The sequence below is a fragment of the Podarcis muralis genome, chromosome Z (assembly GCF_964188315.1).
Source record: "Podarcis muralis chromosome Z, rPodMur119.hap1.1, whole genome shotgun sequence".
Taxonomy (NCBI): Eukaryota; Metazoa; Chordata; class Lepidosauria; order Squamata; family Lacertidae; genus Podarcis; species Podarcis muralis.
Genome location: NC_135673.1, coordinates 33,468,038 through 33,484,598, shown reverse-complemented (window position 1 = coordinate 33,484,598; position 16,561 = coordinate 33,468,038). Strand labels below are relative to the sequence as shown.

Below are 16,561 nucleotides of genomic sequence, written 5' to 3'. Positions count from 1 at the left end.
TGACAGGCAGAGCCAATTCATTCTAGCTTTGTTCCCATTTTCTGCCTGAGTTCTACAAAGGCAACTGTGGGAAGCTGGCAGCCAATGCCACCCCTAGGGTTGTATGTGAGGAAGAAGGCAAGCAGCTGGGAGTGGGGTGGCTGAAGGCAGGCTGGGGTTGGCGGGGCAGTGCCCCATTTGCCCTGACAGATGCTGGAAAACAACATGCTACTTTGGCTCTTCTAGAAATAGATCTAACCACAAAGCATGGTTTGTAAATGTCCACACTGCAGTGCAGACACAGAGAAAGATATGTGTGTTGTGTTGTAGTAAAAGGTAAAGGGACCCCTGACCATTAGGTCCAGTCGTGGCCGACTCTGGGGTTGTGGTGCTCATCTCACTTTATTGGCTGAGGGAGCCGGCATACAGCTTCTGGGTCATGTGGCCAGCATGACTAAGCCACTTCTGGTGAGCCAGAGCAGCGCACGGAAACACCGATTACCTTCCCGCCGGAGGTGTACCTATTTATCTACTTGCACTTTGACATGCTTTCGAACTGCTAGGTTGGCAGGAGCAGGGACTGAGCAACGGGAGCTCACCCCGTCGCAGGGATTCGAACCGCCGACCTTCTGATCAGCAAGTCCTAGGCTCTGTGGTTTAACACACAGCACCACCCTGTGTTGTAGTAGTGCTCTTCAAATCATATCAGGGCAACTTTTTATATGGTGGTGGTGATGGTACCCACCCTTCACCAGCAGGTCCTAGGCAGGAAACAAACAATTCAAAACGCAGTATTGAAAAACAACTAAATCAGTCACAGCCATAGGGTGGGTCTTCAAAACATGCATCTCAGCCATCAGCAGCAAGGGCAAAGAAGCGTGTCCCTTGCATTTGCAAAAAGCTGCGTAGAGAAGGTGTCAGACTCCCATCAGTCCCAACCAGAATGGCCAATGGTTGGGAATGATGGCAGCCGCAGTCCAACAACATATGGAGGGCTGCTCCTGTTCCATGCAAAATATTAAGACAAAAGAACTTTGTCTTCTTTGGCAGCTGGTTCTCCTAAATACACACATTCCCTCTCTCCTTTTCTTTAAACCCCCACAAAAATAATGATGGTTACCACCAGGGCAACACCCCATAGTGCCACTGGGGCAATCAGTCAGCAGAGGGAACAAATCCAGGCCATCCTAGCAGAGTGAGTGCTACAGCATCCCATGACACCCCCTGCCCTAACCTGGAAAATCCTAGAACTGTAGAGTTGGAAGAGACCTTGATGATCATCTAGTCTAACACCCTGCAATGCAGGAAAGTAAGGTAATGTCCAAGGGCTAATCTGTTAATCCCAATGGACTACAAGACCAGCAACCTAGCAACTTGCAGCTGCTGGGAGAGCCTGGCTTTCTTTCTGTGCTGAGACACGCTGCCTGACACCTGGCCTGACTTCGGCCTGCACCTGCATGCAATCCATCTGCCTCTGATATATCAGGTGTCCAGAGCCTGAGTCACTGGTCTGATGTACCTGGTGCCAGGAGGCTGAACAATTGGGGGAAAAACAGTCTATGCAAGTTAGGTTTGCATAGGTTGATTTGCATTGGAAAATTTTTCTGATGCCTTAGGGAGTGCTCTAATTTAGCACATCTATTTTATTTACTAAACAAAGCTAAAAATGTTTGAAACTGCAAAGCCTGCCTAATATGCCCCATGCCTGAATTAAAGGATTTATGGCCACATTCACACCATAAAGCACTTTGATGCTACATTAAACAGGCATGGCATCTCACAAAGATTCCTGAGATTTGTTAAGGGTGCTGAGGATTATGAGACCTCTATGCCCCTCATGCCTAGTGTTCCCTAGGAAGGGGGATTTATTACTAAACTACTTTGGGAATTGTAGCTCTTTGAGGGGAACAGGGGTCTCCTGGCAACTCTCAGCATCCTTATCAAACTCCAGCTCCCAGAATTCCTTGGGGGAAGCCATGACTGTTTAAGGGCTGACAGGCCAACAGCAGAAAAATCAGACATGTTGACCTTCAAAAGTACTACAGCTTCCATCATCCCTGACTAGTGGGAATTGTGGTCCCAACATTATCTTGAAGTCACCACATGGGCAGCCCTTGGCCAACAGCATTTGCTCCATCATCTGACTCAACCTCATGTGAGACAAAACACAAGCAAGGGGCTCCTTGGACAACAGCAGAAGCTTTATCAGACCTGTCCTTAGGCATCTATGTAGAGGAGACAGCAGTTAAAGGGCATAAAGGGGAGTGATTTTGCTGCTGTTGGTGCCAGAGTGAAGGGGTGAAAGAACTACTGTATCTGCCTTTACAGAGGAATTATGCAAGGACCAAGAGTTGTGTCGTCAGTTTAGTGGGACCAACTCTATGGAACTTCCTCCAACTAGAAATCGGGCAGACATTGACTGTGATAAATCTCTGGATTGGGCTCATCACCCGCCAAAAACTAAAGTCATCATCAGTGTACCTGTTTACAAAGAAGTAAATCCATAGTCACCTGCATTTACCAAAAAAGACAAAAAACAAAGAGCGGAGCGGAGCAGGTCATAAATATTTCAACAGCTTCTCAGCTTTGTTATTCTGTTTAAAGCAGGAAACATGACAAAACCTTTGATTGTTTTACTTAATACCAAATAATAATTCAAAGAGCAACAAACCAGCGTTAGTCAAGGATGCCCAACAGAAGGGTTGTGAGCACAAATCCATGTGCATTTCCTTCTCCTAGCAGCGAAGAAAATGGCTTATCTCACGATAAAAGCTTCACTGTTCCACAGCATGTGGGTGTTTTCTCCCCTCCCAAGAAGGGGGGGAAGCAAGGAAAATAATAATAAGACATTTCATCGTTCAAATATAAAAAGGACAGATGTAGGAAAATCACCCTCGGGGAAATTGGCTTCATTTCACTGAAATCCGCAACGGCTTTCATACTTTTCTTCCTTTTTTATGTGTTGTGTTAGAGACACCTGATAGATACACCAATGGTGACTGGTCCATTATTCCACCACCCTCAGTCTACTAACAGCTAGCCCTCACTTGCCTGCCTCCTTACCTACAACCAGTCAAGGGTGTGGCAGCACAACCTGTCAGCTCCCCCCCCCCCCTTAGTCTCAGTGTAAGACCCAGCAGGGAAGAAGATGGGGGTCACAACTACAATTAGCTGGATCTGCTTGTCATTGACTGTTTGGGCTCCCTGCCTTCCTCCCCACCAGTACCAATGGACACCAGCCACCAATGACGTAATCATCATGGTGGAACATAGGGAGCTGCCTGATTCAAGAGAGGACCATTTCTCCACCCAGCCCAGAGTTTTCTACTCTGACTGGCAGCAGCTGTCCAGGACCCTCAGACAGAAGAGCATCTCTCCGATTCTCTCCTGTCTGATCATTTTAAGTGGAGGTGCCACGGATTGAACTGGGAGCCTACTACATACAAATCTGTGTGATCCACCAGCTAGAGCAATGGTCCTTCCATCTGGAAGCAAGCCATTATATAACGGGAAAGCTCCCTCTGCTGCTCAACAGGGCACGGCAAGAACCAAGAGCTGGAGATTGCAGAGAAACAGGCTTCATAATAATAATATTATTTATACCCCACCCATCTGGCTGGGTTTCCCCAGCCACTCTGGGTGGCTTCAGCTCATCGGGAGAAGAAACTTCCTAATGCAAAGAACTGCCTCAGGAAGTGATAGGTTCTCCTATGCTGAAAGAGCATTCAAATGGCCAGGCAGCCATTTGCCAGGGATGTTTGAGCTGCAGCCTGCATTGCAGGTCCTAGGAACATAAGAAGCTCATCTAGTCCAGTATCCTGTTAACACTTTGGCCAGCCCTTGGGGAAGCCCATGGGCAGGATGTGAGCCCAAGAGTACTATCCTCTCCTGTGGTTTCCGACAACTGGCATTCAGAAGCACTACTGCCCTCTGACAGTGGAGGCAGAACACAGCTATCAGGACCAGTAGCCACTGGTAGCTTTATCCTCCGCAAATTTATCTAGCCCTCTTTGAAAGCCACCCAAGTTGGTGGTTGTCACTGCCCCTTTTGGGAGCAAATGCCACTGCTTAACTACGCAATGTGAAAAGAAGTTTCCTTTGTCGTTTCAGAATCTTCCGTTATTCAGCTTCAACTGGAAGCTGTCCGCAAGTTTAGATCGAGCAAGGGACTAGGTCGATGACCTTCATGAGGCCCCTTCCGACTTTGTGATTTGAAAAAGCTCTGCCCGTTCCATCAAGTAGTGCTGATGCTCACCTAAGTAACCCTGTAATCAAACCACAAGGCTCTTGAATTTCATTTGGATTTTATAATACCTTATTTATAGCAGCTTTAAGTATTGAAATTTGCATCCCAACTCCTCCCAAGGTGTTTGAGACACTGCACATGTAGTCACATCCTTTCATAATAATAATAATAATAATAATAATAATAATAATAATAATAATAATAATATATTTCTACACCGCCCATCTGGCTGGGTTTCCCCAGACACGCTATGTGGCAGAGCATCTGCTTTGCATGCAGAAGGTCCCCAGTTCAGTCTCCATGTTAAGGCTGGGAGAGACACCTGCAAGAAACCCTGGAAAGCTACAGCTGCCAGTCAGTGTGGACAATACCGAACTAGATGAAGCAATGTCCTCAGTAGAAGGCAGCTTGCTATGCTCCTGTGTGAGATAGAGCATGATTGGCCTGGGGTCATCCAAGGCTGAGAAAGGACTCAAACCCAGGACTCCTGAGTAAAACAGTCCAACCACTATACAGGCGATTCACATTTTGCCTGAGAGTTTGGTTCTGTGGGTCCACATATATACACAAAAATGTGTAGAACCAGCAACTACCGGAACTGGGCCACACATAAGAAGGCTGCTTACTCAACTTTGGAAAGGAGGTGTGAGGGCATCCCATAGCCCTCTTGCCACCTTCCCAAAGCCTGCTGAGCACTTACCTAGCTTTGAAATGGTGGTACAAGGGCTGTGCCAGCTTCCCAGAGCCTGCTGCCTTCTTAAAGCCCGGTTTTGTATGTTTCTTTACTTCTGCAAACCTTGGGCTTCTCCCCCCACCCCAAGCTTGTCTTTCCATTTATAAAAATTAAAATAAATAAATACAGTGGAGCAATGGACTTATTTTTAAACCCATGCTTCTTATGTTGAGGCAATTCTCCTTTACCATGCATTTGTAACTAACATAGTCAGAATTAACATCCTGTTCGTAAACAGAGTCAGAGGATGAGGACAGGATGATGATGTCACTAGCAGGGACAGCCATGTTTCACGAAGACAGAAGAAAGGAAAAGAAGCCCGAAGAAAACCATGCCTATCTGAGTCTTACGTGGTGACATCTGGCCACCAACTATACAATATCAATATGCAATATCAACATTCAATCGCTACTTAAATTAAGAAAGCTCAATCTGCATTCACAACCTGTGCTAAATGCTCTTGTTTAAATTGCAGGGTGACACCTGAAAAGATCCAGATCAGCCACAGTAAGACAATGATGATGGGTCACATAAAAAACCCCAAACTATAAAGCCGAAATTAATTCTTTAGACATTATTTTTACATGCACACATGCACATTGTTGGGTCAACATAATGTAGGGGTGGGAAGCCTGTTGAACTGTGGCTGCTGCTGGACTACAACTCCCATCAGTCCAGATTATTCCTGGTACTGATGGGAGCTGGTGTCCAACAATATCTGGGTGGCCATTGGTTCTCCAACCCTGGTTTAATGGAAGGAACCAATGCCAACAGCTCCACTTAGACAAGTACAGTGGTACCTTGGTTTGCATATGTCATGGTTTGCATATGTTTTGGATTACAAACACATCAAACCCGGTTTGCAACTTTTTTTTTTATTACAACCCTTTTTTTATTATTAAAAACAAAAAAAAAATTGGAGGCCCCATTGGCGAAAGCGTGCCTTGTGTTACAACCTGTTTTGGTTCACAAACAGACCTCCGGAACAGATTACGGTTGTAAACCAAGGTATCACTGTAGTCCTGAAGTATGTCATAGAGTGAGAACTTAAGGACTATTTTCTGCATCAGATCAAGGACTTCTGAGTCTTCAGGTGCCCTGGGAAGCCCACAATCATGGCATGGAGCCAACAGCACTCCCTTGTTATCCATCCCCAAGAGCTATTACTCAAGTGATCTATGAGGACCGTGAATGTGGAAGTCCTGTATTGCCATCAGGACCACTAGCCACCATTGGCAGACTTCCTCGTCCTCCATGAATATGTCAAAACATTTCTTAAAGCCATCTAAACCTAGGTCCAGCTAACCCAGCATTCAACTTCCAACCAAAGTCAACTCACATGATGCTGGGCATTCACAAGCAGACCATGAAGGCAATGCCCCCCACCCCTTATGAGGGAAAGCTCAACATTTCTCAAGTCCCGCCCCCTCCACACTCACCTCCGGAAGTGGCATCCCATTGATGATGAGATCTGGCTGCTGAGGGCTCTGGCCGGTGAAGGTGTGGTGGTAGATATGGTTGGACCCCGTGTTCCTGTTGTTTTGGTTTTCTACGTTGAGGAAAGTGCTTTCAGATCGGCGGCAACCCAGAGGCAAGGTCTGCTGGTGGTAGTCAAAGTAGTTGAGAGATGACGTGAGGGAGGAGCAACTCACAACGTTCATTTTATCGGTCTCCTCTACATCCCGTGGCACCAGGCGGATGTCATTCTTGCTGATTTTTTTCTTCTTGTTCGATTTCTTTTGGTGCCCATAGGAGTACTCTGCAATTCTGCAGGACACAAGAAAGCAAAGTGAGTATCTTACTTCATCCTCAAAAAAAGACTGTATACTAGTCAACAGAGAATCCCAAAGGACTGGTTGCCCATCCACCTGCAGGGTCATCGACTTGGCTCTTGTGATAACGGAGGGTCTTTATTTTTTCACAGGCATAAAGTTTGTTGGTCAGACACATAAAGACAACAAGTGAGGAATAAGGACACACACACAAAAAGTTCCCTTGGCTTTGTCTGCTGCTTAGAATTGTTGATATCTAGTTACCAGAGATATAGTTCAGCCTGCAGAAAAGGGAAGAAAATAATTTATGTAAAAATCCATGAAGTGAAAACTGAATGCATTTCCATTGGTAATAAGGATCTGAAAAGTTATTTAAACGGATTAATATAAAACGTGAAAAGCAGGGAGAGAGGAAAAAAACCAGCAGAGAAAGGAGCAGTTCTATTTGCAGTTCCCAATAGCAATAAACCTGACACAAACATTTTGCCCGACCTCCCCTGTAGGTGTGTTGTAAATCTATCAAATGCAAACTTGTGAACAGCCACTTGTCTGGTCACCTGCGGTGAGTAAAACAGTGGCCACAAAGTCAGGTGACCTTTTAAAGCAGTTTGGTGGGCCAGTAAGCATTTCTGTGGGCAAGTCGTTTTTGTGAACTTGTGGACCAGGATGCAACATCCGTCTTGAAAATGTTATCGCATCTGTAGACTGCCTTTTCTTTTCAGTTTCGTTTCTCCTCATCGCATCGGGCCAGTCAGAACCTTTCCCCCAATGCCAGCTCTTTCCTGCTCCCTTCAAACTTAACATTCCTGTTGGCTACTGTTTTCGTTTTGTTTGTTTTTTGGCAGACAAAGGTGTTGGCGCTTCAGAAGGAGAAAATTATCTTTTTGACCTTCAATCGGTTTACAGAATGTAGGTCTGCTTTGTCTCTTGTACACAAGGAAAGAAGGTAAAGAGTGGGGGAGACAGAGGAGTGGAGTTATCAGTAAACAAGGACCAGAAAAATAATTAAAAACATGACCGCATTCAGCGTTATCTCAGTAAGTCTAGATTGAAGTAACCGTAGCTTGGTATTACCGTTGGGGACTGTGTATCGTTATCAGTGCCACACAGATGTAGATATGCAGAGAAGATGCCAGGCACTGCAGTCTTCCGAAAGAAATCAGTTCAACTTTAAGCAAGGCCTGAAAATACTTGTTTCCAAAAGTGGGGTCCACTTAACTTTCAGAATTGCCTGGCTTGAAAATCCAGGAACTGTAATGATGAAACCACAAGAGGAAGTAACCTGAGAGGATCTTTCCACCTTACATAAGGATATTGCTTATATTCTTACTTAATTGATAGCAGGGGAGTTTGACCAGGGTGGCGAACGACACCAAGCCAGAAAAAGTATCTTTACCTCTCATCACATGCCTCGAGTGAAAGAGCACTTTTTATTAAACTCCCCTGGCACATTTGTGTTTATATAGCTTCACTGAAATATAGGACACTTTAAAGAGCAATGCAACCCAGGATGGAAGGGAGGAAAGAAGGAAGGAAGGAAAGTTTGCCTGTTCCCAAGGTATTATCATGTAAATTTCCTGATAGTAGTGGAAAGATATCAAAAGAAAGGGACATATAGTTCTGCATACTGAGTCAGACCAGTGGGCCAGCTATCCCAGGACGAGCTATTCTGCTTGGCAGCAGCTTTTTAATATGTCAGGCAAAGAGAAGTCTTTTCCCCATCACCTGCTACCTGAAATCGCTTGACTGGGGATACCAAGGATTAAACCTCAGGCCTTTTTACATGTTGCAAAAGCTTCTATTCTACCACTGAACTAAAGAACCCTCCCCCAGAGGCAAGGTTAATGGATTACTGAGAGAACAGTGGACTGGAAAAGGAAAGGGTAATAGGAGATGAATGTCAGAAGATGTTGATTTAAAAAAAAAAAGGAGTGGAAGAGAGAGATAGGAATCCAAATTGAACACACTGGAGGTCTGAAAATCAGACACAGCAGGCTGATGTGCAGCCATCAGAACCGAGCCAGTGGGACTAAAGAACACTGCCCAGCTCCTGACACTCGTCATCTCCTTCCACCCCTCCCTCTGCTCTTTTCCACAGAAAATATACGTTGCACCAAGAATGCTTCTCTCCATTCACTTTCAAAGCTCTTCTGGTGTGACTGTATAAAGAGCTGGTTTGTTCCTCACTCCGGTCAATAAATGTTCCTCCCAGTGTACATCTCTATACATTTTCGAAAACCCCAGGTGTGGGGGAAGAGATCCAGACACATAAAAATGCCTTAACTGTGTTTGCCTAAATCTTTCAAGTTTGAAAATGCAGAATCTAAAATTTTTGCCTACACGCATTTGTTCTGCTGTCTTATTGGAGGGTGGTGATGGTGCAGTTTCCTCCTATTGACCAATGATTTAATTAACACACACTTCATTAATCCCTGAGCCATCACACTAAACCAACTGGTTATACAGAAGTGCAAATCTGTTAGTGGCGTTGACACAACTGTAAATTCTTTTTTCCTGCTTATGTTCAGTGCCTGCCCTTGCTTAATGGACCAAGATGGAAAAGAAATTCAGCATATTAGCTCTCATTTAAAAGCCAAGTAGCTCCCTAGAAGAGTACATCTAATGGTTTTATTTTTGCAGCTGATTTTCCCTATGTGCACATACTAACACACATGTACACACACAGGTATGTATGCATCTGTGTGTGTGCGCACACACAAAACCCTGGTGCCCATTGTAAAAATGAATGAAAGAGAAACTCCAAGCTCTCAGTCATTATATCGGTATAAATAAAACTTTAAAAGGCTGCACATTCTCCCAGATTCTCCAAATTGCCTGAGGCATTTGTATGTTTCAATAGAGAGGGCAAAATTAATTTCCATCCCTTCCATCAGAAATGACTTAGGACTGAAGGAAGGGAGAAGTCACGGCTATTTCGCTCGTAACAGGATTAAACCATTTATGAGCCGCCGCAGCTGCTCCTTTATGGCGCCCAATTGATATTCATGTGCGGTTAGCGTTTGTCTACTAACTTGTGCAACACAGAGAATAGCAAGAGACAGACAATAATCGCCTGGCTGTTACATATTCAGGGGACTTCAATCCACATCTTAAGCTTTCAAATACAGGCGGGGGGGGGGGTTCATGGAGAGCCCCGCATCTCGGACTTAAAAAGATCACCGAACAAAAGTGTAACAAAAATAAGACAGCATTATTTTAAGTGTCAGGAAAGAGCTATGGACAACCTTTTGACTTAGCAATCAATTGGGCTTAAAGTTGTGGGGTTTTTTGCCGGGGTGATGAGTAGAACAGATGGCTTAGCTGTTGTTTTCTCTTTGCAAAACCTGCAGCACAATTTCCTAGTGTAAGGAAGCACTCGCCTTCCCTCTCTCTCTCTCTCTTTCTCAAAAAGACAATTTTTAAAAAGGCTTCCGTGGAGCATTTCTAGCTGAACCTTGCTTTCTTTCATCTCCTGTTCTGCCAGCTCCCTGTTCCTTACCTCCCAGAGAAAACAAGTGCAGCTCTAAAAAGCACCCACAGTGACCTCATCTGGTGGGGACAGGCTATTGACAGGATTGAGGAGGCCCTTAAAAAGCAATGTCCACCCGTGGCAACTGCCGTGAGTGTGGGTTTATTCATCACTACAGCACCTACTCCCAAACTTCCCCCATGGAGAATCACTCCAGTGATTCTCAAAAAAAAACCACCCTAACAAAACACCCCAGCAATTTGTCACATCCAAGCCTGAGCAGAGCTCCATAGAAGCATATATCCACACCTACATGCCAAAAGGCAACTGCAACCCTTCCCTTGTTCTTTTTCTTGTACTAACATTTTATGTACTTGGGGGGGGGGATGTGTGTGGGACTGCTACACACACACACTTTCCAAAGATAGGTGAAGTACAGATTTAAGACTGATCCCAGCTGGCCTGTTTTAGATTAAGGATAATTTGTGCCAAGCCATCGTATTAGATCCACTTCACTAACTGGGATTTGGGTGGGTGTGTGAACACATTTTTTTAAAAAAGTCGGCCAGGAATTGGCCGTGGGTATTTTATGTGGAGCGACTTGATGCCTTCCTTTGGTTTGCAGTCAATTTTATTTTGTTTTAAATGGCACGCTATAAAGGCCAGGCACTAATTTTTTTATATTATTTTTTTTGCTGGTACCAAGAAACAGACAGACTTTACCTGCAATTGTAGGTCCTGATTTCTTTGTTATCCCGTTTGCACTTTACTGCTACAAAGATCATGGTGACAAACAGAATGGCAGCAATGGAACCCAGGGCGATAATAAAAATCAGGGACAGGTTAACAGATCCTATGGATTCCTGGGCATCCAAGGATGGAGAAAGATATATCAAAATCAAGGCAGAAGCTGAAAGAGATGTTTTCCCATGGTCGTGGGCGACCACAATCAGCTCATAGGCAGTCTTTGAATTTTCCCCAAATGCTCTGGTGGTTCTTATTTCACCATTGACCTGGTCTATCTCGAAAAATCCTCTATCTCCTTCTGCCATCTCATAGGAAAGTCTGCCATTCTCCCCTTCATCATAATCATCTGCCTTGACCACCGTCACCAAGTAGCCAACCCCAGCATTCCTGGGGATGTAAACTTCTGCAGTCCCATTGACTAGAGTAGGAGCGGTTATCACAGGGGTGTTGTCATTGACATCCAGGACAATAACTCGGATAGTGGCATTGCTTTGCAAGGAGGGGTTGCCTCCGTCTTTGGCCAAGACCTTGAACTCAAAAGACTTGGTTTGCTCGTGGTTGAAGGATCTCAAGGCATAGATGTCTCCCGAGTTTGGGTTGATGGAGACATAGGTGAAGACAGGCATGTCCCTGACTTGGGATGGCACAATCTGATAGGAGACGCTGCCGTTAAGGCCTAGATCAGGATCCCTTGCAGAAACTGAAAGGAGGTAGGCCCCAGGGGTGTTGTTCTCCTGCACAATGACCTGGTAGTAAGGTTTGGAGAAATGAGGGTGGTTGTCATTCTCATCTGTGATCTTGACAGTGAAGGATTTGGTGGCCTGCAAAGTTGGGATCCCATTGTCCTTAGCCTGGATGGTGAGGTTGTACTGGTCCCTCTGCTCCCTGTCCAAACGCCCATCCACCAGGATAGTGGAGAAGCTCTCGTACTCTTGCAGGCGGAAGGGCACACTGCCCAACAGTTTACACTGCACCCGGCCATTGGCACCAGAGTCCCGGTCAGATACTCTCACCAAGGCAATAACGTAGCCTGGAGGCGCATTCTCACTGACCTCAACCAACTCGCTGTTGACAGAGAGCAAGTTAATGAGAGGGGGGTTGTCGTTAGCATCCTGCACAGTGACAGTCACCTTGCAATGCGCAGGGATGGAACTGGGGCCAAGATCTTTGGCCTGCACATCCAGTTCGTAGGCATGGCCTTCCTCATAGTCAATTGCACCACTGACCGTGATCAGGCCCGTCTGGGGGTTGATTTGAAAGAGGTCCCTGGCCTTCTCAGACACAAAGCTGTGAATGGAATACAACACTTGCCCATTGGTGCCCTCATCAGGGTCTGTGGCATTGAGGCGGATGACAGGCGTGCCAGGGGGAGCGTTCTCTGGCACGCTCACTGTGTAGGCGGGCTCTTCAAAGAGAGGGTTGTTGTCATTTGAGTCAAGGACCCTGATGTTCAACTCCACAGTGCCAAAGTTGGGTGGGTCACCCCCATCCAAAGCTGTGATCATGTAACTGTAATGAGACTGAGTCTCACGATCCAGGCTCTTCTCAACCACCAGCTCAGCAAAGCGGGAACCGTCTCCACGCACCTTGGTCTCCAAGCCGAAGAGGTCATTGGGTGTGATCTCATAGCTCTGCACCCCAAAGCTGCCCGAGTCCGGATCGTAGGCACTCTCCAATGGTACCCTGGTCCCCGGGCTGGCAGCCTCAGAGATCTCCAGTGCGATTTGGTCTGTGGGGAAGCTGGGCGCGTTGTCGTTTAGGTCTTTGATCTCCAGCTTGATCACACAGATCTCCATGGAGCTGGACATGACCTCCAATGAGATCACACACTTTAGACTCTGCCTGCAAAGTAGGTCCCGGTCAATCTTCTGTTTGGTGACCAGTAACCCTGAGCCTGGGTTGATGTCCACCAGGTGTGGTGCAGAGTTGGAGACCACGCGGAAAGCGGTGGGCTGCCGGGGATCCAGCACAAAGCCTGCGTCTCGGGCATCTTTGGCGATGTTGGCGATGACGGTGCCGGCTCTCTGCTCCTCCTCCACTGAGTACTTGAGGTTGATCAGGGCTCCAGCCCGAGTCCACAAGAGAAGGAGCAGCAAACGGAGCAGTGGGCACAGAATATCCATAGCTCACGGCTCAGTGCACCCACTGCCTCCTCCTCCCCTTCCCTCTTGTTGCCTGTTGATTTTGCGGCTGGAGGAGAGAGGGAGGGATTTGGGCTTACTAGTTTGGGGTTTGTTTCAGCGATAGATAGAAAGAAAGGAGCGAATCAGAAGGAGAGGCAGGGGAGCTGGACAGGGTGGGTGGCTGGGGGTTAATCAGGAGAAGGAAGGGGAGACTTTGGATGTGGTTACTTTAAGAGCTAATTGCTTTTTGCTTCCCTGCCACAAATCTTTCAGCCTCAGTCCCTAGAATAAGCAACACCACCTAAAGATGGGGAGAGAAACATCGAATCCTTATCTTCCACTCAGCCAGGTCAAGGAGAGTTCTAAGTTACAGCACAGCTATATTCTATTTTTTTTTGGGGGGGGGGGGAATCACAGACACACACACATCCTAAGTGCAGTCTGTATATTGGAGAGGCGCCTCAATTTACTTGCACCTGGCATGCGCAAATCTCTTTCTCTTCTTGCCCCCCTTTCCTTCACTTCCACTCCCTTCCCCCCCAAAAATTGTACAGACCTTTATGCAAAACGCGGACTCTCTGGGGGAGCCTCCGCTTGGCGAAGGCGTTCAGATATCCGGAGATTATTATTTTAGAAAAATGACAGTAATAAAGAGCGGCTGAAATCGGGGTGCAGAGAGGGAGGCTAGGCGGAAAGTAAGGCTAGGGCATGCGGAGGAGGGGCCGTAAGGAAGGGGCCACTAGCAGAGGCAAAAAATCCTTGTCCGGTCATGTCACACGAGCGAAACTGGCCCTGGGTGGGAAAGGAAGATCGGGCGGATGGGGTGGCCTGGGAGGCGCGGGTGGGGAGAGGAGTCAGCTCGGCAAAATCAGAAGGCAGAGAGAGCGTCTTCTTAGAGAACTGCCGCCGAAGCACCTCCGTGCACTAGATGAGAAAGCGGAGGCAATGTCATCCCCAAATTACAGGCTAAACTAAAGGGGGGGGGAGAGAGGAAACACAGGCAAGGGGGGGGAGGGCACCCTGGATCACAGTACCCACCTCCTCACCTCGGTGTGCAAAACGAGGAACTGCTGGTGGATGGTATTCCGTGGTTTAAACGGGGGTGGGGTAGAAAGGAAGAAGGAACCACCGCTGACGGCTCTGCGCTGGGCGGGAGGCACGAAGCAGGGCGGGGGGGGAGGGAGAAAGAATCAAAGGCGCCGCTGTTGCAATCCTTCGCCGGGGAGACTCTCCTTTCTCCTCTTCTCTCTCCCCATGATTATTTCGCGTTCGGCATCCTCCGGGCCGCTAGTCGCCAACGGGAACAAAGCGCAGGCGAGGAAAGTTTGGTTGCAAACCTCATCGTCCTTTTGCAAACTGTGGAGGGAGGAGGGGGAGGAGGAGCGGGGGGACAACTCTGGAGCTCCGGTGGAGCAGGAAGCCAGGTGGAAGAATAAATATAAGAATCCCTTGCAAAGAAGAGCTAAATTGGTGGATGCTGCCCCCCTCTCTCTCTCTGTCTCTCTTTAATGTTAAGTTCTCTGGAAGCCAATCCGCGGCTCCACCAGGCGGGCTGCGGGCGCCTTTGCAGAGGCCAGCCAGACCGCAGTGGCTTGCATCGCTCTCCAGCGGGTCAGCTCCTCGGTCCGCCGCTTCTCCCCCTTTCTTTTCTTTCCTTTTCCCTTCCTTCTCTGTTTCCAAATTTTAAATTTCACTACCCGCTCCCCCTGCCCGACTTTTGCAAGCGCCGGCTTCTGCCTTCCTCCACCACCTCCTCCTCCCCCCACCAACCCGGCGCGCACTGCTGCTGCTTCTTCTGCTGCTGCTGCTATTATTGCTGCTGCCGCTGCTGCAAACTGCTGGCCGCACGCGAGCTAGAGACACAGCGGCTCCGGGCCCGAGCTACGGCAGGGCTTCAGCCAATCGGAGCCCGGGGAAGCGCGTTCCAAGCCGAAGGGGCGGGGCCCGGCGAGGAGGAAAGGGGCGGGGCCCAGCGGGCGAAATGTACAAGAGTGGTACCCAAGGGAGCGAGAGATAAGAGTACCCTTTTCGTGTGTGGGCGCGCGCACGCCGAGGATGCAGCGAAGAGGAGTCACTCTGCAGGGTTCTCCAGGGAGGCAACTGGCTTCCCCTCTCTCCTGTCATCCCCACCCCCCCACCCCCACCCCTTTAGAAATATGATGGGGCAAATCTAAGATTTGGATATTTCATTTCGTTCCGTGATTTCCCACCCCCTCCTGTAGGTTTGACTAACGTTTGTAGCGATCAGTGTTTGTTGTTTTGTTTTTCTAAGGCTGTTTTGTGAAAAGCACTTGTTCAAATATCATGAGACGGCTGGGAGTTTGCTCGGGGCAAAAATCCCGCAACGTTTTCCTTCCCTTTAAAACTTGCAAGGGCACGGAAACTGCTTGATGATTAACCTGCTTCCACACGCACAAACAGCCTTCTTTTCAGCGCAGAAATAGAGATGGAGATCGGCAAAAGCAGACAGTACTAAGGGCGGCTGGGGGGGGGGTGCTAAAGAAGTGCTCGCTCGGCTCAAACCCCGCGCGTTTTTACTCAGAACTAAATTTCACTGTGTTCGGTAGGGTTTTTCAGCAGGAGTTAATATTAAGCACACGACGACCTTGTAAGGTAGACTAGGCTAGGAATGGTGCATTTCCCAACACCTGTGAGCTCCGTTGCTTAGCTGAGATTTGAACCTGTTTCCATGCAAACACCTTTAGCCCCTGACACTATACTGGCTCTCGGAGGCAAATTTAGGGGAGCGCAATCAGTTCGGGTGCACTGGGCGCAGAGCCTCGGGGGCAGCGCAACTATTATTAAGAATGGAGCGCAAGAGGGGGGGCGGGTTTGGGCGTCGCACAGCGCGCCGCTGAAATTAGAGACCCCAAGGTCCGCCGCTGTGACTCTTCTCTTTGCTGTTTGAAGCCGGCTACCTGAAAGATAACGTGGTGATTTGGAGAATTATAAGTAGATACTTCTAAGGATGCAGATTCCTGCCTGCAACAAGTAATGCTTATTCTATCGCAACGCACTTAAGAAAAAATAAACAGGCAAACCTTTTATTTTGCAAAAACCATCATGGATGCAAATATCCAAATAGAGATTTCCTCTGAATAGCCTTTCTCCCCCACCTGATTTGGGGTTCAGTGTAACTTAGAAGTTTGCATCTTTTAAACTACTGTTGGGTCCAATAAAATCTCACCGTCCCACCAATTCCGAGACCACCCCTACCTTTACTGCAGTGGGCAGAATGCTAGTGGCTTTAGTTTAAACTCAAATATTTCTGTTGTCCAAATCTGTCTTAATCCCAAACATGGGAATGTGCCTTGAATGAGGTCAGCTCTCCTTAATGAATTTAGCACTATAAAAAGAAGAAGAGAGGACACCTCCTCCAGCCCCCCCTCCTCCTCATTGTCTGTGCTTGTTAATTACGGTCACCGATGAATAGAAAGCCAGGGTTGTAAGAGCTCTTCCATGACTTGCTTTCAAACAAGCTGAATCCTTAAA

At 47.5% G+C, this 16,561-nt stretch overlaps 1 protein-coding gene across 2 annotated transcripts in view; it reads right to left on the bottom strand.

Moving 5' to 3' along the window:
• PCDH19 (protocadherin 19) overlaps positions 1–14,934 on the bottom strand; it is a 142,012-nt gene extending 127,078 nt beyond the window's left edge. The window contains exons 1-3 of one of the 2 annotated variants that reach the window (XM_028715917.2): positions 14,116–14,934; positions 10,923–13,136; positions 6,398–6,725 (exon numbers count right to left, since the gene is read on the bottom strand). In XM_028715917.2, the coding sequence (XP_028571750.1) occupies positions 6,398–6,725; positions 10,923–13,069 (2,475 nt within the window). In that variant the 5' untranslated portion in view covers positions 13,070–13,136; positions 14,116–14,934. The other variant, XM_028715919.2, reaches the window with a different exon arrangement.
• Positions 14,935–16,561: the final 1,627 nt, after the last annotated feature.